The 27,946-nt window shown below is 47.7% G+C and overlaps 1 protein-coding gene and 1 long non-coding RNA gene across 13 annotated transcripts in view; one reads left to right on the plus strand and one right to left on the minus strand.

Annotated features, from left to right (window-relative positions):
- Window positions 1-27,946, plus strand: part of SHISA5 (shisa family member 5) — a 34,413-nt gene that overhangs the window by 2,373 nt on the left and 4,094 nt on the right. For 2 of the 11 annotated variants that reach the window (XM_055557862.1, XM_055557857.1), the window contains exons 2-6: window positions 67-183; window positions 1,419-1,624; window positions 2,463-2,588; window positions 9,526-9,682; window positions 24,508-24,555. In XM_055557862.1, coding sequence (XP_055413837.1) covers window positions 9,667-9,682; window positions 24,508-24,555 — 64 coding nt within the window. In that variant the 5' untranslated portion in view covers window positions 67-183; window positions 1,419-1,624; window positions 2,463-2,588; window positions 9,526-9,666. The other 9 variants (XM_055557859.1, XM_055557856.1, XM_055557858.1 and 6 more) reach the window with 9 other exon arrangements.
- On the minus strand, window positions 2,506-3,930 carry LOC129635155 (uncharacterized). 2 transcript variants are annotated; one of them, XR_008706124.1, is made up of 3 exons: window positions 3,598-3,930; window positions 2,952-3,073; window positions 2,506-2,878 (listed from the first exon to the last, which is right to left on the minus strand). It is a non-coding gene; the product is annotated as an uncharacterized LOC129635155 (long non-coding RNA). The 2 variants fall into 2 exon arrangements; XR_008706125.1 differs by having other exon boundaries at window positions 3,458-3,930.

Genomic DNA, 27,946 nt, shown 5'->3' on the forward strand with positions numbered 1-27,946 from the left:
TCCAACATTTATTTTGAATGAATGTGTGAATCTTTCTGAAGCTTTGGATTCTTTACATTATACCAGGAAGCAACTGTCATCTCAACTGCATTTAGTGGGACCCAGTTTTCATTCAGTCAAGCAACCAGACTTGCAGAACAACCTCCAGTAGCTTATGCTAGCACATTGAATCCCAAGTTCCGGGTAAGATCACCTATATTGATAAATTCTGCCCTCTTTAAGACGCCTACATAAAGTCTCTGCCCACGTAAAGTCTGTATATTTTAGCTAATGTAAAATACCAAAGTCTTAAGATTCCTTTGATATGTAAGCCCTCCCCGGGTTTGACTTTGTAATAAGGTCTCCACACATGCTGGAATCCATCTCTAATTTAAGGAGTTAGGGAGAGGGGCTTGAGAAGACTTGACTCCCCTTGCAAAGAAACGACGTCATGAGGTATCAGGGGAGAACACCTTGGTTAGGTGGGTAAGGGACATGGAGAAGGGGTGGAAGTTGGTGGCAATCTGATTGCTCTGATTCTTTCATATGCATCTTCATCTCACTTAATTCATCAACTTGGCACATAAAGTACCTGCTATGTACTAAGCAGTAGGAATATAGCAGTAAGTAAAAGTGTTAGTCACTCAGTCTTGTCTGATTCTTTGTGACCCCATGGACTGTAGCCCGCCAGGCTCCTCGGTCCATGGGATTCTTCAGGCAAGAATACTGGAGTGGGTTGCCATTTCCTTCTCCAGGGAATCTTTCCAACCTGGGTCTCCTGCATTGCAGACAGATTCTTTACCATCTGAGCCACTAGGGAAGCCCCACAGGGGCAAACCCCCTGCCTCACAATGCTGACTTTCTGGTGTTGGGAGACACAGCAAAGAGATGAGTGAAGATGTAGTACATTAGGACGTCCCTGGCAGTTCAGTGGTTAAGGCTCCATGCTGCCAGTGTGAGGGGTAGGGATTTGATCCCTGGTCAGTGAACTAGGATCCTACATAACACGGGGTGCAGCGAAAAGTTTAAAAACAGAGAAAGATGTAGTAGAGGGTGCTGGGACAGAGCGGAGGGCTTGGGACAGGGTTGTAAGGATGTAAGAAGGCCTCACTGAGAAAGCAGTCAATGTCCTGAATGTATTAAGTACATTTTCGCCTTATGACATTTTCAACTTACAGGGGGTTTATCAGGACGTAGCCCCATCGTAAGTCAGGGAAGACCTGTCCCACACTGGCAGTGATGGCTGTTCTGGTTTTGTCTCAGCCTGCCAAGGCTGCCAAAACCTCTCCCTTTGTCCTGGCTGGATTTCCACTGCCTCTGGCTCCAACCAGGCAAACGTCCAGTCCTGATGCACCCCCATTTCCCTGGTCACCTGCTGACAGCTTTATCAGGTGGAAGAAACTGTGGAATTTATGAAAAGGACCGTGTGTTCCTCCCAGGACCACCGAGGGTGCAGGAGGACAAGACAGAGAGGTCATGCCCACATCACAGTTCTTCTCTGGCAGACACTGTGGGCTGCTCCCCAGCTGCCAGGACCCCCACCACAGCAGAGGCTCTGCTGTCCTGCCGCTGGTCATCAGCCCTCTGAGCATGCCTCATGGAAGGGACCTCTGACTCCAGGGAAGGGACATCTGACCCCAGGAGGGTACGTCTGATTGGCTGGACAAAGGAAGCTGAAAAGTGGGTCTGGCGTTTCTGCCTTCCGATATGGAGGAAGCCGGGGGGCAGGTGCTGGTGAAGAGGAACAACATGGGCCCTGGGCTGCGCTCCACCTAGCTCTCACGCTCCTGGCATGACAGTCCTGTAGAGCACGGGTTTTCTGGGCATCACTGGGTATTGCTCTGGCCGCCGGCAGAATTCCCATCTATAGTGTGGCTGCCACACTCTGTGTGTAAAAGTTCCAGCAGAAAATAGTCATTCTTTTTTTTTTTTTAATGTTTATTTATTTTTGGCTGCGCTGGGTCTTCGTTGCTGTCCAGGGTTTTCTCTGGTTGTGAGTGTGGGCGACTTTCTCGTTGTAGTGCACGGGCTTCTCATTGTGACGGCTTTTCCTGTCGCAGAACATGGGCTCCAGGGCACGTGAGCTTCAGCAGTTGCAGCACACAGGCTTGGCTGCCCCGCTGCATGTGCAAGCTTCCCAGACCAGGGATTCAATCCATGTACCCTGCATTGGCAGGCAGATTCTTAGCCACTGGACCACCAGGGGAGTTCCTTTTATTAAAAAGAATTATTTATTTGGCTGTGCTGGGTCTGAGTTGCAGCACGTGGGATCTAGTTCCCTGACCAGGGATTGAACCCAAGCCCCCTGCATTGTGAGCATGGGATCCCAGCCACGGGACCACCAGGGAAGATCTCAGGAAATAGTCATTCGTAACAATGCACATTAGAAGAGAGCTCGCTAAAAGGGCCCTTTACAGAGCTGTGGGTGGATCTGGGTGACAGCACTCAGGGCTAGCATCATTGGGAGCCTTTTTCATCCCTAGGCTGTGTGGACTGAAGAAAAATGCGCAACCTGAAAGTTGTGAGTTAAATTTTATTTGGGGACCTTAATGAAGACAAAAGCCCAGAAGACAGCATCTCAGAAAGCGCTGAGGAGTTGCTCTGAAGAGGTAAGGGAGGACCCAGGATATACAGGCATATTTTGCTAGCAAAAACAAAAACATGTAGATTACTATCACAAAGAACCGACACCTCAAATGAATGATTCCAGCCCTGGTTTTTCTATGTAAGGGAAGATGCAAGGACTGGGTTCGTTGGAATTATTCCTTTGATATGCATCTTCACTCTGCAGAGTCAGTATCCAGAGCACAGAAGGCTTCTTGATTTTTTCATCTCGAATTGTCCTCAGGTGCACCGCCCATGGTCTGCTGCAGTAGCTAATGGCTAGATTCTTGCAGAACTGGGATGAAAGTGAAAGTGTTAGTTGCTCAGTTGCATCCGATTCTTTGTGACCCCAAGGACCTTAGCCCCACCTTGTCCATGGGATTCTCCAGACAAGAATACTGGAGTGGGTTGCCATTCCTTTCTCCAGGGGATCTTCCCAATCCAGGGATCAAACCCTGGTCTCCTGCATTACAGGCAGATTCTTTACCACCTGAGCCACCAGGGAAGAAGGAAAGAGAACTGAGATAGTGGGCAACGTTCTTCACAGGAGAGTTGGGTAATGTTTCTTGTCCACAGCCTGCAGGGCCAAGGCTCAGGAGGGGAAGGGTTACTGGAACCTGGTGGGAACCCCCCTTTCCCACTGGCCCCTGATCTCCTATTCAGTTGCTATGAGCTGCGTTACAGAGGGGTCTCTTCAATCAATCCCTCCCTGGGGCTCTCAAGATAAAATCTCAGTTTCTCAGATTGTGGCTCTGAATGGAAGGAGGCGGGAGCTGTAGCTGAGGGAGTGGGGTGGAGGGGTGTCAGATTGCACCCAGGAGCTTTCAGCAAGGATTAGGGAAGGAAGAGCCCCACCCGTGTACTCTCCTCCCACCTTGTGAACTCCTGCCGCTGCCTTCTGTTGACTCTAGAGGAAGGGAGATAGAGAGGCAGCCCCAGGACAGGGTAGGGTAGAGGAGGGATGCAGAGGCACGAGGAGAAGACAGGCTCACTGGTAGAGGTAGATGCCCCAACCTGGTGAGTGCTGGGGCAGTGAGGGTGGGGTCAGTGCAAACCACAGAGAGGACTGAGGGTGCTGTCAGCCCATCCCCTGGGGGGAGTGATTTCCGGGCTGGTGCTCAGGGGAAAGTGGTCCATGGGCTAAAGGAGATCTTTTATTTCCTTTTCCAGTTGTTATCAAGCACCCTCTGTGGGCACGGCCCTGTGCTGGATAACAAGACATAGTCCCAGCCTCACTTAGCCCCCAAAGTAGCAGAAGACACCCACATAACCCAAGGTGTGGTGCTGGGCTGGGGGTCACAAGGGCTGTGGGAACACCTAGGGGAGTCCTAACCCAGACTTGGCATCTCCAGAGTCGTCTTAGAGTAGGAGCTGTTTAAGTTGGGAGCCAGGGAGGGTGGGGGAATGTGCCTTAAAGGAGGAGCTGTTTAAGTTGGGAGCCAGGGAGGGTGGGGGAATGTGTGTGGTGGATGCACAGAGCAAGGAGGCACATGGAGCCCCAGTCAGTGCAGGAACCGAAATCAGGACTTTGTCTTAAGAGCTGTGGGCTTCCCAGGTGGCTCAGTGGTAAAGAATCCACCTGCCAATGCAGGAGACCTGGGTTCGATCCCTGGGTTGGGAAGATCCCCCTAGAGAATAAAATGGCAACCTACTACAGTATCCTAGCCTGGGAAATCCCATGGACAGAGGAGCCTGACGGGCTACAGTCCATAGGGTCACAGAGTCAGACATGACTAAGTGACTAACACTTGCACAGCACTTTCACATGGTCAAGCTAGGTCCACAAATTAGTGGTTTTTTTTTTTTTTGGCTGTTCTGGGTCTTTGTTGCTGTGCGGGCTTTTCTTTCATTGTGGAGAGAAGGGGCTGCTCTCTAGTTCTAGCTCTCATTGTTGTGGAGTGGGCTTCCCTGGTGGCTCAGACTGGAAAGAATCTGCCTGCAATGCAGATGGACCCAGAACGGATCTGTGCGTTGGGAAGGTCCCCTGGAGGAGGGCGTGACAACCCACTCCAGTGTTCTTGCCTGGAGAATTCTATGGACAGAGGAGCCTGACAGGGTCGCAAACCAGTCGGACACGACTGAGCGACTAACACTTGTCACTTTTCAGTCTTGTGGAGCATGGGCTCTAGAGCACAGGCTCAGTAGTTGTAGAGCACGGGCTTAGTTGCTCCGCAGCATGTGAGATCTTCCCAGATCCGGGATCAGACTGGTGTCTCCTGCATCACGGGTGGCTTCTTTACTGCCAAGCCACCAGGGAAGCCCCTCAGCAAAGTGTTTTCAAAGGCCAGGTGAAGGACAGAATCGCAGGATATGTGATCAGCACATGTGCAGTTCGGATTGATGGATGGTGAGGTAACAGGGTGGCCTCACAGGTGTTAACCATCCTGGGGCTACCTGGGCCTGATCATCAAGTGGTTACTTTCTCCCATTTGGTGGTAGTTTTAGCAACTGTAAAACAACTCAGGAAATGTGGATCAGATAGTATTATCTAGGTACTTCTGAGAAGAGTGACGCAGCAGAGGACATGGGGAAGAGGTCTGTCCTGAGAAGTCCCCATTGGGTCCTGTTCCTTTCCATCCTAACCCACAGTGAGGGGGCAGTCAGCCTGGACCCCAGCTCAGGGTGCCCTGTGAGAGCCCAGTGCTCCGGCAGCCGGCAAGGATTTGGGCCAGCTGGCCCAAACCTGAGGCAGGTGGTGGCTTACAGTGTGTCTGGAAGCAGCTAGTTCCTTTCCCTCAGGCTGAGCCAGTCGAGCCAGGCTTGCCCTGAGGCAGGGGGTGATCCTGCCTGTCGGCAGGGTAAGGAGACCTCCGGGATAGGGGTGTCACCCTAGGAGGCAGGGCGATGGAGTATCCTCAGAGATGGGGTCTCCCGGAAGCCTCCGAATTAGGCTTTCAGAAGGGAACCTGTGTCTGTTGTCTCTGGGCGCTGTCGCGGTCCCACTCCGTCCTCAGGTAGCTCCCGAGGACCGAGGATGTCCGGGCAGGTGGGGAACCGCAGGGGCGGGGAAGGGCTCCGTCCGGGCTTAGCCCGCAACACCCAACGGGCGCTCAAGTGTTAGGAAGCTGATTCCCGCGAAGACCCCTCTGCGGACCCGAGGGCGGGGGCCCGGGGTCGGGGCGCGCAAGGGCCAGAGTCGAAGGCAACTTGGGTGGTCTCCTGCGTCCGGGAGCCTGTCCCGAGGGGCCGACACCGGACGCGTCCCAGGCCCCGAGGCTGGGAGGCGCGTCCGCTTCCCCTCCTCCCGTCCCTCCTCTCGCCCCGGGCGGGGTTCCCGGAACGGCCGGGGCGGGGCGAGGAAGCCTGCGGCCGCGCGGGTCGCTGAGGTTTGCGGCCACAGCGGGACCGTCTGCCGGTCCGTCCGCCTGTCCCCCTCCGCTCCCAGCCATGGCCGCGCCGGCCCCCGCGCCCCGCATCCTGGTGCTCTTGCTGTTGTTGCTTCCGGCGCCTGAGGGAGGTGAGTCTTGGCGGGTGCCGGGGAGTTCGTCCCGGGCAGGCAGGGGAGGCGGCCATGTCCGCGCCGTCCCTGGTTGCAAGCCCAGGCGGCACCGTTCCCCCAGGGACCCCAACCGAGCTTCATAACCCCGAGGCAGTGTGCGGACCCCACGACTAGTCTGTCCTCCACCCCAGCCTCTCTCCTGTCTGCACTGACACTGCCCAGACCCCGGGCATCTGCCGTCATTGTTCTGCCCTGGCGTGGTGGTGGTGGTTGCGGGGGAGGTCTGTCCTCTAGGGTCCCAAGGGCTTGCCTTCTCAGAGGCTGGGGTGGGATTTCCTGCCTGGCCTTAGCGAGGGGTGGTGGCTGCAGGGAGGCCTGGCCGCTGCAGGCCCCTTCCCTGGCCTCAGTTTATTGGCTGGGAGCCTCCACCTTCTGCCTCCATTGCTCTGGCCTTCCTGGAGACCACTCAGGCTGGTCCCCAAGGTTGGTTGAGACACTTAACTGTTGTAGGTTGATTGTAGACTGATGAATCCCAGACGGTGGAGGCCTGGCTGGGGAACTTTTAAAGGTAGGGAAGTAGAAGAGTGCCCTGCCCCTGCCCCACCCATCTCCCTAGGAAGCTGAAGATCCTTCTGGGGTGGGTGTTTTTCTCCAAGGGAAGGACTTTATTCCTGGGGACTGGGAGGAATCTGGAGGGCTTGGGGTGGGAAGTTCCAGTGAGGACTGGAGACTGGTTCAGAGTGTCTGGGGTTCAGAAGAACATTTGTGTCATGGACTTTTGGCTCAAACACTTAACCTGTCTGTGTTTCAGGCCCAGCTTAGAAGCTTGGGCTGGGCTGTGGCTGGAAAGTCTGTAAAAGGAGGTAGGTCACCTGAGCTACCCAGTAGGATGGGCTGTGCTGGCCTTACCTGCGGCCAGGTGGACGGCTGGCTGGGTTGGCCCTGTTGGTGGGCCTACCCTCTGCCCTGCAGCTTTGCCTAGAGCACCACCTACCACCTAGTTGACCCTTCTCAAGGAGGTCAGTCAATGCCTCTGTCTTTGGACTTTGCTCCACCAGTGGCCCCAGGGTGCTTGATACTATTGGGATGGAAAGATTTCCTCTTCTTGCCCTGTAAGGTTCTTTGGCTGGTTTACTAATTACATTGACGTGAGACAAATGAAGGCAATGGCACCCCACTCCAGTACTCTTGCCTGGAAAATCCCACGGATGGAGGAGCCTGATAGGCTGCAGTCCATGGGGTCGCTAAGAATCGGACACGACTGAGCGACTTCACTTTCACTTTTCACTTCCATGCATTGGAGAAGGAAATGGAAACCCACTCCAGTGTTCTTACCTGGAGAATCCCAGGGACGGGGGAGCCTGGTGAGCTGCCGTCTATGGGGTCACACAGAGTCGGACACGACTGAAGCGACTTAGCAGCAGCAGAGACAAATGAACAGGAGCAAAACAAAAGTTTAACAACATTCCAGGTATGCCTCTGGAATGCATGAGCGATCCAAAGAAACTGAGTAACTTGGTAAAATGGTGGACTAGGTCTTTCCTGTAGCTCAAACGGTAAAGAATCTGCCTGCAATGCAGGAGACCCAGGTTCGATCCCTGGGTCGGGAAGATTCTCTGGAGAAGGGAATGGTAATCCACTCCGTATTCTTGCCTGGTGAATCCAATGGACGGAGGAAGGAGCCTGGCAGGCTACAGTCCATGGGTCACAAAGAGTCGGACATGACTGAGTGACTAACATTACCACTATACCTCCGGTATGCATGGGAGACCCAAGGAAACAGTAACTTGTCTAAATGGTGGAAGCCCTCACCTTGAATGCTGTCTTGAACTAAAGGTGAAAGAGTCACGATATTGGGAGTCACAAGGAAAAACCCAGTAAAGAAGGGGTAAAATTGTTACACAGATTGAAATCTGTGCCTGCAGCCTTGATAGGTTTCTAGAGATATGGTCCTTACCCTCTTCCTAGTAAGGCAGTGAAGTTGTTTCTTAGTTTCTTTTGTGACCCCCATGAACTGTAGCCTGCCAGGTTCCTCTGTCCATGGGATTTCCCAGGCCAGAATACTGGAGTGGGTTGCCATTCCCTTCTCCAGAGGATCTTCCCTGCAATTGCAAGTGGATTCTTTACCACTGAGCCACAAATGGAGATTTCCTTAATACTTGCAAATATCTATTACAAAAGGGTAACTCCTACTCAGTTTTCAGAGCTTCTCCTTTGTTTGCAATTGCTTAAAAATAAACTGCTGAAAATCATCCTTAGCCCAAAGAGGAATGTTTGGGAGTGACAAATATACTGACCAGGCTGGGTCTCCAGATGCTGCCCGCTGCCCTGGGGGTGAGGTCAGACAGGGTTCTTAGAGTCCCACTGCTGTGCCAGGACTTTCTACCTCAGGGTTTATCGTCAGGACCATCCCCAGTCTACTGTAGTTGTCTGGGCCTTGCTGGACTGGGTGTTCCATTTAGGGTCTGTCAGGGTGGCATCCAGGACCGTTCTCTCCTGCTGGTGGACACCAGATCTGTGCTGATGTAGCCCAAGGATGCTGGAAACATTTGGCTGTAGCAGCTTCCTGGAAGTTGGCAAACTGTGGTCTATTTCCACACCTGTCAGCCAGGTGTACTTAAATCCCAGCCCTGGCTAAGAGCCGTGTGATGGTTCTGAGGCTCCACATGGTGCCTGGCTACTGAGGGCACGGACATTTCCTAGCTGCCTGCTGCAGGCCCAGCAGGAGTGCTGGGACACGACCTGGACACTTCTGTGGTGGGAGTGACTGTGGCCGATGGTGAACTGGTCAGGAGACAGCCTGCTGTAAGGCTATGGTCTATGAGGGCTGGCCCCTGGAGTCGGAGTGTCCAGCCGGGGCCGAGGCTGCCATGGCTGAGCGGTGGGGACAGGACGTGAGGATTAAGAACAGCTCAGTCCACTCTGTGCTTCCAGTGCAGGGGTCATGGGTTCGAACTCTGGTCGAGGAAGTAAGATCCCACATGCCATGTGGCATGGCCAAAAAGAAGAAGAAAAAAAGAACGTGTCAGTCTAGTCCCCAGCTACAGGGGGGACTGCTTTTTGGGAGTGTGACTGCTGGACTTGGGTGGCTCCCATAGAAGGGGGCCTAGAGGAAGACCTCGATGGGTGGTAAGTTGATTTGAAGGTGGAGGATGGGGTGACTTTCAAGGTCCTTTGTAGTCTGGATGCTGCTTTGTGGAGCCTGGGCTTGATCCCCTGGCTTGAGGCTGAGGAGTGGCCGAGTCAGACCCACATGTAGAAAGTTCACCATCCCATCTGGAGGGCAAATGGACTGATGGGAGAGGGAGGGGGCCCAGGTGGGTGCCTCTGCTGTGGCCCACGGGAGAGGGCGAGGTTGGTTGGGGCAGTGGCCAGAGGATGCTGCGGAGATGGCCCGGCTGGCTCAGGCCTACTGGCCTTGCTGGGGAAGGGGCGGTGTGGGCTGGACAGGGCTGAAGGCTGACCCTGTGGCCATGGGTGAACAGTATTTTTATGTGTTCCAGCCCAGAGTGAGCTGTGTATGATTTCTCACGGGCGCAAGGTCGACCCTTGGGTCTGTCCTGATTTCTGCTGCGGCAACTGTAACGACCAGTACTGTTGCTCGGATGTGCTGAAGCAGGTTATGTGGATTGAGGAAGATTGCCATGCTCCGGAGGCCAGGTGAGTGCACCTGAGGTCACGAGGTGGGCAGCCTGAGCCTGTCCATCCAGCCTGTCAGTCCTCTCGAGCTGATGGTGGAGCACTCGCTGGACTCCCCCGGACCTTCTGTTCCCGTGAGCCCTTGCGCCTCTCCCCCAGCCTCGAGTGCTGAGCAGGTTTCTCAGGGGTTGGTGGCCTCAGCCAGCCCTGTGGCTTACCCCTGGTGTGTACCAGCATGTCCTCAGGCTGGTCCCCTTGGCACGAGTGTATCCCGCAGTGTTTGCACGCACCTGGTGGGAGTTGTGTGTGATTTGTGCAGGTCTGTGTGTATCCCACTGTGGGCCATACTTGTGTTCTCTTGCCATGGCCCATGGATTTACATTGCATCTGGGGTTTGAATGTTTTGTAGGCAGGAACCAAGGGGCTTCCATGTGTGTCTTCCTTTGCCATTCTGTGTTTCTTGTGTTTGGCCCCAGAGAGTTGAGGTGGTCACACGCCTCAGCTCATGGCAAGGGATCATCGTTGGTTTTGGGCAAGTCCAAACCCCCACCATCTTACACATCTTATTTTAATCATCCATGACCATTGCATTCCCTTCGTTCCATAGGCAACCACTCAGTCTGTTGTGTTCTTTCGTTTCTGTGTGTTGCAAAGTTTATAGTCTGTGGGCAAAATGAACCCCCTTACTTTTTATTCTAAATTTTTATTTATTTTTGGCTGTGCTGGGTTTTCATTGCAGTGCACAGGCCTTTTTTTTTTTAGCTGTCCCATGGACAAAGGAGCCTGGTAGGCTGCAGTCCATGGGGTCACTAGGAGTCGGACACAACTAAGCGACTTCACTTTCACTTTTCACTTTCATGCATTGGAGAGGGAAATGGCAACCCACTCCAGTGTTCCTGCCTGGAGAATCCCAGGGATGGGGGAGCCTGGTGGGCTGTCTCTGGGGTCGCACAGAGTCGGACACGACTGAAGTGACTTAGCAGCAGCAGCAGCAGTGGGGGCTAGTCTCTAGTTGCAGTGTGAGGGCTTCCCAGTCTGGTGGCTTCTCTTGTTGCAGAGCATGGGCTCCAGGGCATGGGGGCTTCATTAGTTGGGATTCCTGGGCTCTAGAGCCAAGACCCAATAGTTGTGGTCCACGGGCTTAGCTGCTCTGAGGCATGGGGGATCTTCCCAGACCAGGGATTGAACCTGTGTCCCCTGCATTGGCAGGTGAATTCTTATCCACCGCACCTCCAGGGAAGAGGACTGCAAAATCTATTCTGATAGCTTTAAAAAATAGGAAGATTTATTCCATTAAAGCTTAAGGTAATTATTGGATTTCTGGGATTGTATTCAATATTTGCTGTCTTATTTTGTGCTTTATATTTGTCTCCTCTGTTCTAAATTTCTTTCTTTCTCACTTACTGTATTGCCTTTTTTTTTTTAATTCCATTTTTTCTTCTACTGTTTACTTCTTTTTCAATTTGTATGCTTTCATTGTTTTTTTCTTGCCTTATCACACTGGTCAGAATCTCCAGTACAATGATGAAAAAAGTGAGAACAACAAAAAAAAGTAATAAGATACATCATTGTCTTGTTCTTCATTTCAGGGAGAAAGCATTCACTATTAGGTACATTAGCTGTGGCTTTCCATGCTACTGCTAAGTCACTTCAGTCGTGTCCAACTCTGTGTGACCCCATAGACCGCAGCCCATCAGGCTCCCCCGTCCCTGGGATTCTCCAGGCAATAACACTGGAGTGGGTTGCCATTTCCTTCTCCAATGCATGAAAGTGAAAAGTGAAAGTGAAGTCGCTTAGTTGTGTCCGACTCCTAGTGACCCCATGGACTGCAGCCTACCAGGCTCCTCCGTCCATGGGATTTTCCAGGCAAGAGTACTGGAGTGGGGTGCCATTGCCTTCTCTGTGGCTTTCCATACCTGCCCTTTATCAGGTGGAGGAAGTTCCTTTCTGTTCCTAGTTTCCTTGGACTTTTAATCATGAAGTAAGTTTGCATTTAGTTAAGTATTTTCTTGCATCTTTAGAGCTAATTAGATGATTTTTCTATTTTTATTCTGTTAATATGGTAAATTACATTCATCTCATTCTTAATATTTTCTCTGAGCTGGATTTAAGTTGATGGTTATTTTCTCTGGCTTCCTTTATCTCTGTAGAGATACCAGTTCAATAGTCAGTTGTCCAGCATTTAAAAAAACTCTTTTTTCTTCCCCTTTGACAGATTTGTAAGATTATTTTTTTTCTTGACTTTGGTATTCTTCAGTTACACCATGATATATTGAAGTATAGATTTATTTTTATAAGATTTTTTTTTTTTGATGGAGACCATTTTTTAAAAATCTTTATTGAATTTGTTACAATATTATTGCTTTTATTTTATGTTTTTTTTTTTTGTGAGATCTTGCCTTCCCAACCAGGGATCTAACCTGCTCCCTCTGCATTGGAAGGCGAAGTCTTAACCACTGGACTGCTAGAGAAGTCCCTAGATTTCTTTTTATTTATGCTATTGTGGATTTGGTGAGCTTCTTAAATCTGTGGTTTAGTGTCTTTCATTAGTTCTAGAAAATTCTCTGCTACTCTTCAATATTAGCCTTCCTTCTCCTTTCCTTCTGGAACTCATTTAGACATGCTGCATCTTCTGCTCAAGTGTCCACATTTCCTAGTCTGTCTCTTCCATATTTTTGTCTCTGTGTTGCATTCCAGATTATGTCTTCTAACCTTTTAGTTAATTTAATTCTTCATATATGTTTAATCTGCTATTAAACTCATTCCTTGAGGTTGTTTTTTATTCTGTTGTAACATAAAATTCACATGCAGAAAAGTGCATTAAAATAAATGTACAGCTCAGTGATTTATCATAAAGCAAATATCTATATAACCACTATTCAGGTCAAGACAGCAGATGTCCCCTTGAGCTCACTCTCAATCACTGTCTCTCATCCCTCTAAGATACTGTTGGTTCTGTTATATATAGCCTTGCTTTTCTTTAGAGTTATAATACCCAAACATGCATCTCTAAGTTCTACAGCTTAGTTTTTTTTTTATGTTTATTTTAATTTTATTTATTTGTCTGCATCAGGTCTTGGTTGGCTGGGTCTTAGTTGCACCATGAGGGATTTTTTTATGCGGCATGCAAACTCTTAGTTGTGGCATGTGGGATATGGTTCCCTGAGCAGGGATCAAACCCAGGCTTCCTGCGTTAGGAGCATGGAGTCTTAGCTACTGGACCACCAGGGAAGTACCTATGCTATGCTACGCTATGTCACTTCAGTCGTGTCTGACTCTGTGCGACCCCATAGACGGCAGCCCACCGGGCTCCCCCGTCCCTGGGATTCTCCAGGCAATAACACTGGAGTGGGTTGCCATTTCCTTCTCCAATGCATGAAAGTGAAAAGTGAAAGTGAAGTCGCTCAGTTGTGTCCGACTCTTAGTGACCCCATGGATTGCAGCCTAACAGGCTCCTCCGTCCATGGGATTTTCCAAGCAAGAGTACTGGAGTCGGGTGCCATTGCCTTCTCCAGAAGTCCCTATAGTAGAGTTTTTATTGGGGTTGGAGGCAGTATATATCATACATTCATAAAAGTACACAAATATAAAGCATACAGCTCAGTAAATTATTGAAATTTAAACACATTTAACTCCACGAAGCCACCACCTGTCTGGGGCAAGAATTAACACATCATGGAATCTTGGAAACCCCCTCGGGTTACTTCCCAATCAGTATGCCCTCTGTTATCCCCAAGCGTAACGTTTAACTGCTCTGTTACTCAACACTCATAGACATACACGTGACATCATACCTCTGTTTCTTATCTGGTTTCTTTCACCATGTGAGTTTCATCCATACTGTGTTGTTTGTTCCTTTCCATTGGTGTATGTTAGGTTTTTAGACCACAGTTGATTCATTGTAATGTTGGTGGATATCTGGATTGTTTCTTTTTTGGGGAGGGGTATTGCAAATAATGCAGCTCTGAGCATCTTTGTACATATCTTTTGGTGCACATATATATGCATTTCTGTTACTTTTAAAATGATTTTTATTTATTCATTTATTTTTTGGCTGTGCTGGATCTTCCCTGCTGTGTGGACTTCTTCTCTAGTTGCAGTGGCAAGTGGGGGCTATTCTCCAGTTGTAGCGCGAGGGCTTCTCGTTGTGGTGGCTTCTCACTGCAGAGCACAGGCTCTAGGCGTGTGGGCTGCAGCAGCTGCTGCACATGGGCTTCGTAATTGTGGCTCCTGGGCTCTAGAGCATGGCCTGAGCAGTTGGGGCACACCAGCTTAGTTGCTCCTTGGCATGTGGGATCTTCCTAGACCAGGGATCAAACCTGTGTCTGTTTTGATTTGGCAGGTAAATTCTTTGCCACTGAGCCACCACAGAAGCCCCTGTATGTTTTAAGTACGCATAGTAGTAGTTGTATAAGTCAGTAGAGATCGTTTCATTTGTTAATACATTATTGACTAGAGACGTATCAATACGTTTTTAGAAAATGATACAATCACTATGTGAAGTTGTTGGAGCTTAAAATTGACCAAGGGTTTATTATGTGACTTAGGACTGTTGTTACCATTCACATTTTGCTTTGATTTTGTTCCAACCTGTGTATATTATAAACACAAAGTTATTATTGTGAAATTTTCAGAACTGACACATCACGAAATTTTCAGTGAAGAATTTCTCGGTGAATTTTATAAAGATACTTTCTCTGATTGTCCAAGCAACATGTATACTATAGTGTCTCAGAAAATGATAGTTCTCTCACTCTACAATGACAGGTTTGCTACAGATTGAGTATCCACATGTGTAGATGTCTCTAGGCTCCCTATTACATTATGTTGACTGTCCTTGGGCTAAAGCAGACTTATAATTTCTGTGTCTATATTATGCTTTGATAGTCTTCAATATTGTCTTAGTTATTTTTAGTCTTTTGTATTTCCATGTAAATTTTAGAATCAGCTTCTCAAGAAAACCAGCTTAGATTGCATTGATTTATACTGTTTTTGTAGAATTGACTTTTCAATGAGTTTTCCAGTCCATCAGCATAGCATATCTGTCCATGTATGTAGGTTTTCTTTCGGTTATTCATTTTTTCTTCTTCTGTTTGGCAGCTCAGTGTGGCTTGTGGAATCATAGTTCCCAACCAGGGATTGAACCCAAGCCCTTGGTGGTGAAAGCACGGAGTCCTAACCGCCGGGAGTTCCTGGCTTCTGCTGTTTTGATAGTGATGCTAAGAACCCTCTTTTATAAATCTCTGGTGCCTTTTAAAAGGAATATCTTCCTTGTGGGAAAATATCTAGGAGTAGAAATCCTGAGGCACTGGAGGCATGTGTCCAGTTTTGACAGATACATCCACCACTTGTTACCATTTACACTCCCACCAGCCAGATGAGAGCGTCAGATTTGCTCCACACCCTCTCCAAACTTGGTATTGTAAATGTTTCTTTAAAAATTGAGGTGTAAGTACATAAATGCTTCATTTGAATCAAGTTTTAATAAATGTATACTTCTCATATTTAACACTTTAGTTAAGATACTGTTTAGTTGCTAAGTCATGTCTGTCTCTTTGCGACTCCATGGATAGTAGCCTATCAGGCTCCTCTGTCCGTGGGATTCTCCAGGCAAGACTACTGGAATAGGTTTCCATTTCCTTCTCCAGGAGATCTCAACCCAGGGATCGAACCTACATCTCCTGCATTGGCAGGAGGATTCTTTACCACTGAGCCACCAGGGCACCAGGCAATAAGATACAGATTATTGCTGATTCCTAGAAAGGTTCAATGTCTGTGGTTTTGGTGGCTGGATAGTAATATCTCATTGTGTTGTTTTCTTTTAAGATTTTGGTTTTTTGGGACTTCCCTGGTGGTCCAGTGGTTAAGAATCCGCCTTCCAATACAGGGGGTGCGGCCTTGATCCCTGCTTGGGGAACTAAGATCCCCCACGTTGTGGGGTGACTAAGCCTGTGTGCTACAACCAGGACCTGACGTGGACATATAAATGAAAACTTTTTTAAAAAGATTTCAGTCTTTTGAAATTTATTGAGACTCAGTTTATGGCTTAGAATATCCTGTACCTTGGTGAGTGTTTCAGATATATTCTGCAGTTGTTACTGCTACTGCTACTGCTAAGTCGCTTCAGTCGTGTCCGACTCTGTGCGACCCCATAGACGGAAGCCCACAAGGCTCCCTCGTCCCTGGGATTCTCCAGGCAAGAACACTGGAGTGGGTTGCCATTTCCTTCTCCAATGCATGAAAGTGAAAAGTGAAAGTGAAGTTGCTCAGTCGTGTCCGACTCTTAGCGATCCCATGGACTGCAGCCTACCAGGCTCCTCCATCCATGGGATTCTCCAGGCAAGAGTACTGGAGTAGGGTGCCATTGCCTTCTCCCTGCAGTTGTTAAGTGTACTCTTGATAAGTGTCAGTTAGGTCAAGTTGTTGATAATAGTGTTTAGATCTTTTTTATCCTTATTGGTTTTTGTTATTCTTGTGTTGTTGATTACCAAGAGATTACAGATATGTTTATTCTTTTAGTTCTATCAGTATTCCGCTTCATGAGGTCTAATACTTTGTTATTAGGTGCATACGTATCTAGGATTGTTTCTACTTTCTGATGAATTGCTCATTTTATTATGTCTGATACTCCCTTTATCTCTTGTAATACTATAAACCCCAAAGACAGTATTTTATTCCCTTTCTTTTTTAAATTTATTTAGATTATAGTTGATTTACAATGTTGTGTTAGTTGCAGATATTCAGCAAAGTGATTCAGTTATACATATACATATATACCTTCTTTTTCAGATTCTTTACCCATATAGGGTATTACAGAATATTGAGTAGAGTTGCGTGTGCTGAACAGTAGGTCCTTGTTGGTTATCTATTTTATATGTAGTAATGTGTATATGTTAATTTCAAGCTCCCGATTTGTTCTTCCCACCCTGATTTCCCCTTTGGTAACCATAAGTTTGTTTTTGAAATCTGTGAGTCTGTTTTGTATATAAGTTCGTTCAGGTTGTTTCCATGTCTTGATATTATAAATAGTCGTGCAGTGAGCATTGGGGTCCATGTATTTTTTCGAATTGTGGTTTCTTCCAGATATATACCAAGGAGTGGGATTGCTGGATCATAGAGTAGTTCTGTTTTTATTTTTCTAAGGAACCTCCATACTGTTCTCCATAGTGATTGTCCCAATTTACATTCCCATCAACAGTGTAGGAGGGTTCCCTTTTCGCCACACCCTCTCCAACATTTATTGTTGGTAGACTATTTTTTTGGCCATGGGGCGTGTGAGATCTTACTTTGCTGACCAGATTGAACCTGTGCCCCTACAGTGGAAGTGCAGAGCCCTCACCCCTAGACCATCAAGAAAGTCCCCCGCATTATTAATTCCATGTTGTTTTTGGCCGTACTACACGGCACGTGGAACTTCCCTACCCAGGGACAGAACCCGTGCCCTCTCCCGTGGAAGCCTGCAGTCAACTCCTGGAACACCAGGGAAGTTGCTAGACCTTTCAACGATGCCCATTCTGACTGGTGTGAGGCGAGACCTTGTTGTAGTTTTGATTTGCATTTCTTTATGATGTTGAACATCTTTTCATGTGCTTTTTGGCTATCTGTATGTCTTCTTTAGAGAAATGTAGAATTTTTTTCATGGTTATCTAAAAAAATTTTATACAATTTTTAAAGGTTACTTTCCATTATAGTTATTACAAAATATTGGCTATATTTCCCATGTTGTACAATACAACCTTGAGCCTATTTTATATCCAATAGTTTGTACTCCCACACTGCCACCCGTGTGGTGCCCCTCTCCCGTCTCCCCACTGGTAACTACTACTTTGTTCTTTGTATATGTGAGTCTGCTTCTCTTTTGCTGTATTCACTGCTGCTGCTGGTGCTAAGTCGCTTCAGTCATATCCGACTCTGTGCGACCCCACAGACAGCAGCCTACTAGGCTCCTCTGTCCCTGGGATTCTGCAGGCAAGAATACTGGAGTGGGGTGTCATTTCCTAGCTGTATTCACTAGTTTGTTGTATTTTTAGATTTCCGCATATAAGTGATATCCTACAGTATTTGACTTATCTCACTTAGCATAATGCTGTCCAAGTCCATCCATGGTACTGTAAATGGCAAAATTTCATCCTTTTATGGCTGAATAGTATTCCATTGTGTACATGTATGTGTGCACACACACATGTATGCACACACCACATCTTCATCCATTCATCTGTGGATGGACACTGGTTGCTTCTATACCTTAGCAATTGTAAATAATGCTGCTGTGAACACTGGGGTGCATGTATCTTTTTAAATTAGTGTTTTTTTTTTTTGTTTTTTTTTTGATGTATACCCAGGAGTGAAACTGCTGGGTCATATGTTAGTTCTCTTTTCAGGGTTTTTGTTCTTTTGTTTTGACTATGTCGAGTAGCATGCAAGATCTTATTTCCCCAACCGGGCGTAGAAGCCCAGCCCTTGGCAGTTAGAGCCCAGAGTCGTAGCCTCTAGACTGCCAGGGAATTCCCTATTTTTAATTTTGTGAGAAACCTCCATACTGTTTACCACAGTGGGTACACCCATTCCCAGCAATAGGGCCAAAGAGTTCCCTTTTCTCCGTATCCTTGCCAACATTTTTTATTTGTGTTCTTTTGATGATAGCTGTCTGGATTGGTGTGAGGGGATATGTCATTGTGGTTTTGATTTGCATTTCCCAAAGACAGTATTTTAGTTGTCTTTTTTGCCTTTATCAGTATATTTTTCTCTTCCTTCATGTTCAAGTTTCATCTGAGACATCTTCCTTCTACCTTTCATACAGGTAGACTGGTGTCAAATTTTCTTGGCTTTTGTTTGTTTGAAAATGTCTTTGTTTTACATTCCTTCTTAAAGGATTTTTTCCTGGTATGGATTAATAGGTTGGAAGGTATAAAGTTTCAGCAAAGTTCAGCATTTTGCAGCTTTCATTCCATTGTCTTCTAACATCTGTTGTTTCTGTTGAGAAATCAGATAATGGTTTTATTATTGCTCCTTTGCCAGTAGCATGTCTTTTCTCTAATTTTCAAGTTTTTTCTCTTCATGTTTGGTTTTTGCGTTTTACTGTAATGTACCTAGGTGTGTTTTTCTTTGAATTTTTGCTGCTTGGGGCTTAAGATATTTCTGAAATCTGGCTTGGTTTTTTTGTTTGTTTTCCGCCAGTTTTGGAAAATTTGCAGCCATTATCTTTTTTTGTTTTATCATTTTTGCTAGGAGAAAAATAATTTTAATAGCATGCATACCTCTTTTTAAAGATTGCTTCTACTCCATTCTCACATTTCTTCCTCTGGGACTTTAATTACACATATGTAAAACCTTTTCTTTGAGTCCCTTGGACTGCAAGGAGATCCAACCGTCCATTCTAAAGGAGATCAGTCCTGGGTGTTCTTTTGGAAGGAGTGATGCTAGAGCTGAAACTCCAGTACTTTGGCCACCTCATGCAAAGAGCTGACTCATTGGAAAAGACTCTGATGCTGGGAGGGATTGGGGGCAGGAGGAGAAGGGGACGACAGAGGATGAGATGGCTGGATGGCATCACTGACTCGATGGACGTGAGTCTCAGTAAACTCCGGGAGTTGGTGATGGACAGGGAGGCCTGGCGTGCTGCGATTCATGGGGTCGCAAAGAGTCGGACACAACTGAGCGACTGAACTGAACTGAACTGAAGACCTTTTCTACAGCTGTTTTCCATATTTCACCTATTGTCTTCTGTATGTACATTTACCATCTTTTGTGTCTCTAGGCTTTAGTGTATATATATTTGTTTGGGTTTGTCTTCTAGTTGATTGATTATATTGAGCTGTCTAATAAATTACTGATTTTTGCATGATTTTTTAGTTCTAGAATTTTTATTTGTTTCATTTTTGTTTGCAGTACTTGTAAACTGCTGCATCTTTTTTCCTTTGATCTGCTTGAACAAAGGTCAGAGTCTGAGAACGGCAGTGTTTGGACCCCTGTGGATATTTCTCCTGTCGGTTGTTTCTGTTGTTTCTTGTTGTCTAATGTTCTCGTGTTCCTGGAAATCATCAGTTGTGTGCCAAACATTGTATTTGCAGAATGAATTATAGCCATTTGGAGCTCAGGACTTCCTCCAGGAAGGACTGATAACTGCTTTTGCCAGGGACACGAGCAGTCTAAGGTCATTTTGGCCTGATTGCAGAGACTGAGACGAGTAGAAGCTGAGCTCCTTGCAGAGTTTCTCCTTGCTGTTCAGGACCTCAGTGGTTAAGGATCTTCCTGCCACTGATTTATGTCAATGTATGGAAAAAACCACCACAATATTATAAAGTGATTAGCTTCCAATTAAACAAACTAAAAAAAAAAAAACCCAAAAGAAAGGCAGAATAGAATGAATAAACATGTGAAACTTTCGGCTAGATACAGAATTTATATGGAACAGAGAAAAATCTTGATTTATGATCTAAAATATAAAATTATCTTAAAGGCATTTAAAATAAAATTTGAATTAATAATTAAACGAATTTAAACTGTAAGTAGGTTAGACCTCAATAAAATAGTTTTGTTTTAAAAACAAAAAAGAAAAAGGAGAATCTACCTGCCCCTGCAGGAGATGAGAGTGCAATCCCAGGAAGATCCCTAAGAGTAGGAAATGGCAACCCACACCCGTCTTCTTGCCTAGAGAATTGCCCTTCTGAAATAGGCTGGTGCCCCTAGGAGAAAGGAGGCTTTAAATGCCAGGCCCACCTCCATGGAAGTCTCTTCCCACTCCGCCCCTGCCCCCCTTATCCCAACTTGGTGTGCTTTACTCTGTTATTGCTGGCCAAAGCCGGCACACTGATTTTTTTGAAAATATTTTTTCCTTAGCTTTACTTGTCCTTCAAATTGAGGATATAGTTATGCCTAATTCTCTTGACTTTTTCTGTTTGTTTCTCAATTCTTTTTTTTTTTTGAGAATTTTCAAATACATACAAAAGCAGAGAGAATAATAACCCCATATACCCATTGCTTGCCCCTCTGGTTAGCAATACTCTGCTGCTAATGTTCCACCTACCTCCCACTACTTTTGTTTCCTGGGTCTTTTAAAACCGATCCCAGACATGAAAATGTCTCCTTAAATGTTAGTTTTTTTTATCATACAAGTGAGTCCTTTATTATGATTATTTTTTAAATAATTATTTATTCAGCAGCGTTGGGTTTAGTTCCATCATGCATGATCTTCTGTCGGGTGTGTGGGCTCTGTAGTTGTCGTGTGTACTCAGGCTTAGTTGCCCACCACGGCATATGGGATCCTAGTTCCCCGCCCAGGGATCAAACCCATGTCCTGTGCATTGCCAGGCAGATTCTTAACCGCTGGACCACCAGGGAAGTCCCAAGTGAGTCCTTTAAAAAGAAATATGATCGTATATCTGGAATACACTTAGCACAATTACCACAGTTTATTTAATAGCTTTTAATATTAGTCTTCAGTTGCCTTCACTTGTTTCCCAAATGCTTTTTTTGCAGATGGTTTGTTCAGTTCAAAGTTAATATTATTTTTTTGGGGGGTGGGATGCTGCGTCACACAGCTTGCAGGATCTTAGTTCCTCTACTAAGGATTGAACCTCGGGCCACAGCAGTGGAAATGCCAAGTCCTAGCCACTGGACCTCCAGGGAACTTCCAGTTACTACTTTTTTTAAAGCTCTGTTGTACTTATTGCTATTTCAGTTCATTTCAGTCGCTCAGTCGTGTCCAACTCTTTGCGACCCCATGAATCGCAGCACGCCAGGCCTCCCTGTCCATCAGCAACTCCCAGAGTTCACTCAGACTCACGTCCATCGAGTCAGTGATGCCATCCAGCCATCTCATCCTCTGTCGTCCCCTTCTCCTCTTGCCCCCAATCCCTCCCAGCATCAGAGTCTTTTCCAATGAGTCACTCTTTGCATGAGGTGGCCAAAGTACTGGAGTTTCAGCTTTAACATCATTCCTTCCAAAGAAATCCCAGGGCTGATCTCCTTTAGAATGGACTGGTTGGATCTCCTTGCAGTCCAAGGGTCTCTCAAGAGTCTTCTCCAACACCACAGTTCAAAAGCATCAATTCTTTGGCGCTCAGCCTTCTTCACAGTCCAACTCTCAGATCCATACATGACCACGGGAAAAACTATAGCCTTGACTAGACGAACCTTAGTTGGCAAAGTAATGTCTCTGCTTTTGAATATGCTATCTAGGTTGGTCATAACTTTCCTTCCAAGGAGTAAGTGTCTTTTAATTTCATGGCTGCAGTCACCATTCGCAGTGATTTTGGAGCCCAGAAAAATAAAGTCTGACACTGTTTCCACTGTTTCCCCATCTATTTCCCATGAAGTGATGGGACCGGATGCTATGATCTTCGTTTTCTGAATGTTGAGCTTTAAGCCAACTTTTTCACTCTCCACTTTCACTTTCATCAAGAGGCTTTTGAGTTCCTCTTCACTTTCTGCCATAAGGGTGGTGTCATCTGCATATCTGAGGTGATTGATATTTCTCCCAGCAATCTTGATTCCAGCTTGTGTTTCTTCCAGCCCAGCGTTTCTCATGATGTACTCTGCATATAAGTTAAATAAGCAGGGTGACAATATACAGCCTTGGCGTACTCCTTTTCCTATTAGGAACCAGTCTGTTGTTCCATGTCCAGTTCTAACTGTTGCTTCCTGACCTGCATACAAATTTCTCAAGAGGCAGGTCAGGTGGTCTGGTATTCCCATCTCTTTCAGAATTTCCCACAGTTTATTGTGATCCACACAGTCAAAGGCTTTGGCATAGTCAATAAAGCAGAAATAGATGTTTTTCTGGAACTCTCTTGCTTTTTCCATGATCCAGCGGATGTTGGCAATTTGGTCTGTGGTTCCTCTGCCTTTTCTAAAACCAGCTTGAACATCAGGAAGTGCATTGTTCATGTATTGCTGAAGCCTGGCTTGGAGAATTTTGAGCATTACTTTACTAGCGTGTGAGATGAGTGCAATTGTGCAGTAGTTTGAGCATTCTTTGGCATTGCCTTTCTTTGGGATTGGAATGAAAACTGACCTTTTCCAGTCCTGTGGCCACTGCTGAGTTTTCCAAATTTGCTGGCATATTGAGTGCAGCACTTTCACAGCATCATCTTCCAGGATTTGAAATAGCTCAACTGGAATTCCATCACCTCCACTAGCTTTGTTCGTAGTGACGCTTTCTAAGGCCCACTTGACTTCACATTCCAGGATGTCTGGCTCTAGGTCAGTGATCATACCATCGTGATTATCTGGGTTGTGAATATCTTTTTGTACAGTTCTTCTGTGTATTCTCGCCACCTCTTCTTAATATCTTCTGCTTCTGTTAGGTCCATACCATTTCTGTCCTTTATCGAGCCCATCTTTGCATGAAATGTTCCCTTGATATCCCTAATTTTCTTGAAGAGATCTCTAGTCTTTCCCATTCTGTTGTTTTCCTCTATTTCTTTGCATTGATCACTGAGGAAGGCTTTCTTATCTCTTCTTGCTATTCTTTGGAACTCTGCATTCAGATGCTTATATCTTTCCTTTTCTCCTTTGCTTTTTGCTTCTCTTCTTTTCACAGCTATTTGTAAGGCCTCCCCAGACAGCCATTTTGCTTTTTTGCATCTCTTTTCCATGGGGATGGTCTTGATCCCTGTCTCCTGTACAATGTCACGAACCTCATTCCATAGTTCATCAGGCACTCTATCTATCAGATCTAGGCCCTTAAATCTATTTCTCACTTCCACTGTATAATTATAAGGGATTTGATTCAGGTCATACCTGAATGGTCTAGTGGTTTTCCCTACTTTCTTCAATTTCAGTCTGAATTTGGCAATAAAGAGTTCATGGTCTGAGCCACAGTCAGCTCCTGGTCTTGTTTTTGTTGACTGTATAGAGCTTCTCCACCTTACCTTTTTCATTCTGTATTTTTGTCTTCTTGCATCTTTTCTCCTTTTCTTCATTAGTCTGGCCAGAGGTCCACCAGCTTTGGTTCTGTTCATCTTCTCCGTTATTTTCTGTGGCTACTATTCTCTTTGACTTTTGCACTTATGTTTATTAATTCCTTCCTTATTTTGGGAGTCTGTTCTATTACGTTTTTCCTGTCTTCTTTGGTTTCCTACCATATCACTATCAAAGCTATAAATTTCCTTCTAAGAATTCTTTAGCTGTGTGTCACCCGTTTTGACCAGTGGTGTTTTTATTTTCATTTGGTTTTACAGATTTCTCAATATCTTCTATGATTTCTTATTTAAGCTACAGCTCTTCTGTTGTAATCTGTTGCTTTCTCAAGGTATGAGAGTTTTTGTTTTTAGCATTTTGTTTTTAACTTTATGACGTGGGTCTTTTGTTACTGATTTATAACTTCATTCCATTGTCGTTGGAGAAGATAATTTGTATGATAGCTATCTTTTCAGATCTCGAGACTGGTTTTGTGGCCTCAAACGTGTTAGTGTTTAGTTACTCAGTCGTGTCCGACTCTTTGCGACCCCATGGACTGTAGCCCACCAGGCTCCTCTGTCCATGGGGGTTCTCCAGGCAAGAATACTGGAGTGGGTTGCCATTTCCTTCTTCAGGGGTCTTCCCAACCCAGGGATTGAACCCAGGTCTCCTGGATTGCAGGGTGGAGTCTTTACTGTCTGATCCACCTGGGTGGTCTCTCCTAGAGAATGTCCCATGTGTGCTTTAGAAGGATGTGTGGCTTTCTAGCCTGAAATCCTGGTATGTGTGATATCTGGCCTCTGGAGGCCACCAGGGCCCCACCTTTCTGGCCCATTGTGGGGTTGGCTTTCGTGCATGTTCTGTGTGTGTGTGCTAAGGTTGTGTTTGTTCCTGGTGTGCTGAGTGGGGTGCAGGTGGTTAATTGTGAGATTTCCTGTTTGCAGTATCCTCACTGAGTTCGACTCCAGCTTCGACAGCGAGCCCGTGGCCAGGTACGTAACCTGCAGTTTCGGTACATCTTCCTGGCAGAGGTGACGGGGGCTCAAGAGGGCTGCAGGGACTGGGGTGGCACAGAGTCCTTGGGGTATGGCCCCGGAGAAGCTGTCACCATGTCTGAGCTCCAGGAGCTTTGATTCTTGTGTTGGGAAGTTGTCTTCACCATTGTGCTGGGGATTGGGGTGACGGGTTGACAATTGAAACGCTGAGGGTGGAGGTTCACATTGAGCTTGGTGATGGTGTGCGCTGTAGGTGTAAGTGATGGGAAGGGGGTGACCGTGATGGGGGCGATAGTGGCAAAAGGTGCTAGTGATCAGGTGGTGGCAGCAGGGAAGAGGTGTTGGCTACAAGGCTGAGTGTGTGGTGATGGCACAGTGGTGGTGGGCATAGAGTGGTGATGAATGATGGTGGCCGTGTGGTACTGGGGCAGGCATGCGTGTTCATGTTGATGGTGGAGAGGTTGATGGTAACGGCCGCTGTGGTGGCGTGTAGTGGGGTGACAGGCAGATGTATGATAGTAGGTCGGGATGTGGCGATGGGGGACAGTGGCAGGGAGGTGTTGGCGTAATGATGGCGGTGGTGGTGGTGAGGGGGCAGTGGTGGCGCCGGGGGCATAGTGATGGGGGGTACAGGTGTGGTAAAGGTGCTAGGATTGCGGATAGTGCACCATGGCATCTCACGGTCTGACATCCAGCCAGTGTGGGCCTCTTCCTGGGGGGGCACCAGGGAGGGCTCGGGGCAGTGCTGGGGTCTGAATGGCATTTCCGATGAAGACCACCACTTCCTGGAGGATGACAGGAACGGGTGGGGCGGGCGTGTTAGGGTCGGGAGGGCGTGGCAGGCCATGTGGGAGGCAGCCATGGTTTCCTGGTCTGGCCAGAGGGAGGCTGCCTGCTAGCCTGGAGGGGCTGGGGGAGGGGCCGGGGTGGCGTGCCCTGCCCTCCACCCTGCTCGGGGATCCAGGACAGAGAACGAATGGGGTTCGCATGAAGGGCTTGGGTTTGGGTGGGATTGAGTGTGTTGAGGGTCGGTGACATTTGAAGAATGGCTGTAGGAGGTGCTGAGAGAGAGGGTTCAGAGAAGGGCAGGAAAGAGTAAGGTGGCCTGGTTGGTGAGTGAGCACTGGGCACTGTGTGAGAAATGTGGATTCCACATCGCAGAACAAGGTCCCCCGGGAGCAGAGGAGATGTGGGTTCCTGGGGGAAGCTCAGGGGCACCCTCCCTGCCCTCCTTGAGGTGCCCGAGCCCTGCAGCCTCCCCACTGGGCCATCTTGCCTGTCCATTGGGCGGATCCTTCTCCCCTCTCTGGGCCTTCTCCCCATCCTGCCCCGCCTCTCCTCTGCTTCTGAGCGGAGCCCCAGCGTAGAGTCCAGCGCCTCCCTTACAGGGTTGAGTCTCCAGGAGCAGGTACTGGGAGATGGAGGGACAGGGGTGTGTCTCCTTTGGGTGCCCCCTTGACCACCCATCAGGGCCCTAAGGGGCCACCCTCTCGGGTGAGCATTTGTGTGCTGCCTCCTCAGCCGGGGGCACCATTGATTGTCCATTGGTGCGATGGTTCCTTGTGGGGGGTGTCCAGCCCTTTTTGGAAGCTTCTGCGAATGCTCCACAGCGGAAGGACCCGATGTGCTGAGGGGTTCTGGGCCAACTCCACCCTTTCCCCACCTCTGCCCGCTCCTTCACTCTTGGTCCGCCCCCACCCCGGCTCTTCGTTTGAGCAACTCCCTGGGTTCCCCAAGAACAAGGCAGCAGGTCAGAGCACAGCAGTGCAGTTGGGACTCCATCTGCCTTCAGAACCTAGGCTCTCCCTGTGCTCCCCACAGAGCGGACATGTTATTGGTGGGTCTTCCTGCCACTTTAGTAGGTGACTCCTGTCCTGCCCTGCTGATGCTCGGTGGCTGGTCCATGTATGTAGTCCCCTCCGACCCCTGAGCTATCTTGGTTCCCCATCACGGTCCTTTTGGGTTCTGATGTCATTGTCCCTTCCCAGCTCCTTTCACTCACAGGATCATCCAGCAGGAATGGCGTGTTTTGAAGCACCTGAGCGGTGGAAACTCGGGCTGAGGGCCCCAGGCTGGTCACTGCTGACCCTCTATGCCATCTTTGCCGTGACAATACACCAGGAAGGCAGGGAGGTCTGGTAGCTGAGGAATGGGCATGGCCAGCCTGTGTTAGTTCTTGGCCCTCACAGCACCCTTCCCACAGTTCTTATACCCACTGGGTCACGACCATGTGCTGCCTGGCCAGTGTGGTGGTGGGAATGCTGGTGTCCAGCTCCAGAGACAGCCCTTTCACTTCTGGGACAATGAGGATCTTCAGCCTCCTAGGGACCGTCCCGTTCAGCCCTGCTGCAAGCTCCTTGCCTGGGCTCTTCCTCCCCTGCCCTTCTGTCCCTTCCTTTCTAGGCCAACTCTCGCCTTCTGAACTTGACCTCTGGGGGGTAGCCTCAGGCTTCAGAGGTGTGATTCTGTTCGTATGGTGGCTTTGTTGGGGCCACGGATCCCTGCCCCACCCTGCAGTCACCCCTCATATATTGCTGTTCCTCAGGGCATCAGGCCTTGCTGTCCTACTCGATGCTGCCCACGGGATCCCTGAGTGACTTGATTCACTTGTCAGATACTTCCTGAGCACCCACTGTCTCGGCCAGGAATTGGAGACACAGTAATGATCCAGGGCTGGTTGCAGTCTGTGCCTCCATGAATCCATAGGCTGGAGGCAAGATGCACGGTAATCCAATGCTCACACAATCCAAAGGAGTGTACGTTGATAAACTGAAGTAGACAGGCAATTGATTCTGTAAGAGCATTTATCAAGTAGTCTGACCTTTTCTGCATGGTCAGGGGCGGTGTCCTAGAGGCAGTGATGTTTTGATCTGAGATGTGAAAAGTGACCAAGAATGAATTGTATAGGAATGGGAAGAGCCAATGGGGTGGTTTTGTAGTAAGAACTGCCTGTATGAAGGCCCTGAGGGAAGACAGAGCGCACAGTGCTTCCAGAAGCTAACAGGAGGACTTCCCGGCAGCCTAGTGGTGAAGACTGTGCGTCCACTGCAGGGGGCACAGGTTCAATCCCTCGTCAGGAAACTAAGATCCCACATGCTACATGGCACAGCCAAAAAAAAAAAAGCTGAAAGGAGGGTGATGTGGCTGGATCATACAGGAGGGAGGGTGGGAGTCCCCCCAGCCACACAGGGAGTTTTATTTTATTTAGACTTTTTTAAAAAAATTAATTTTATTTATTTATTTATTTATGGCTGTGCCTGGTCTTCGCTGATGCTCAGGCTTTTCTCTCGTTGTGGGAAGCAGGGGCTACTCTCTAGTTGCGGTACGTGGGGTTCTCATTGCAGCGACTTCTCCTGTAGTGGAGCGCGGGCTCGGGGGCACACGGGCT

This window comes from Bubalus kerabau, chromosome 20, assembly GCF_029407905.1.
Source record: "Bubalus kerabau isolate K-KA32 ecotype Philippines breed swamp buffalo chromosome 20, PCC_UOA_SB_1v2, whole genome shotgun sequence".
Classification (NCBI taxonomy): Eukaryota; Metazoa; Chordata; class Mammalia; order Artiodactyla; family Bovidae; genus Bubalus; species Bubalus kerabau.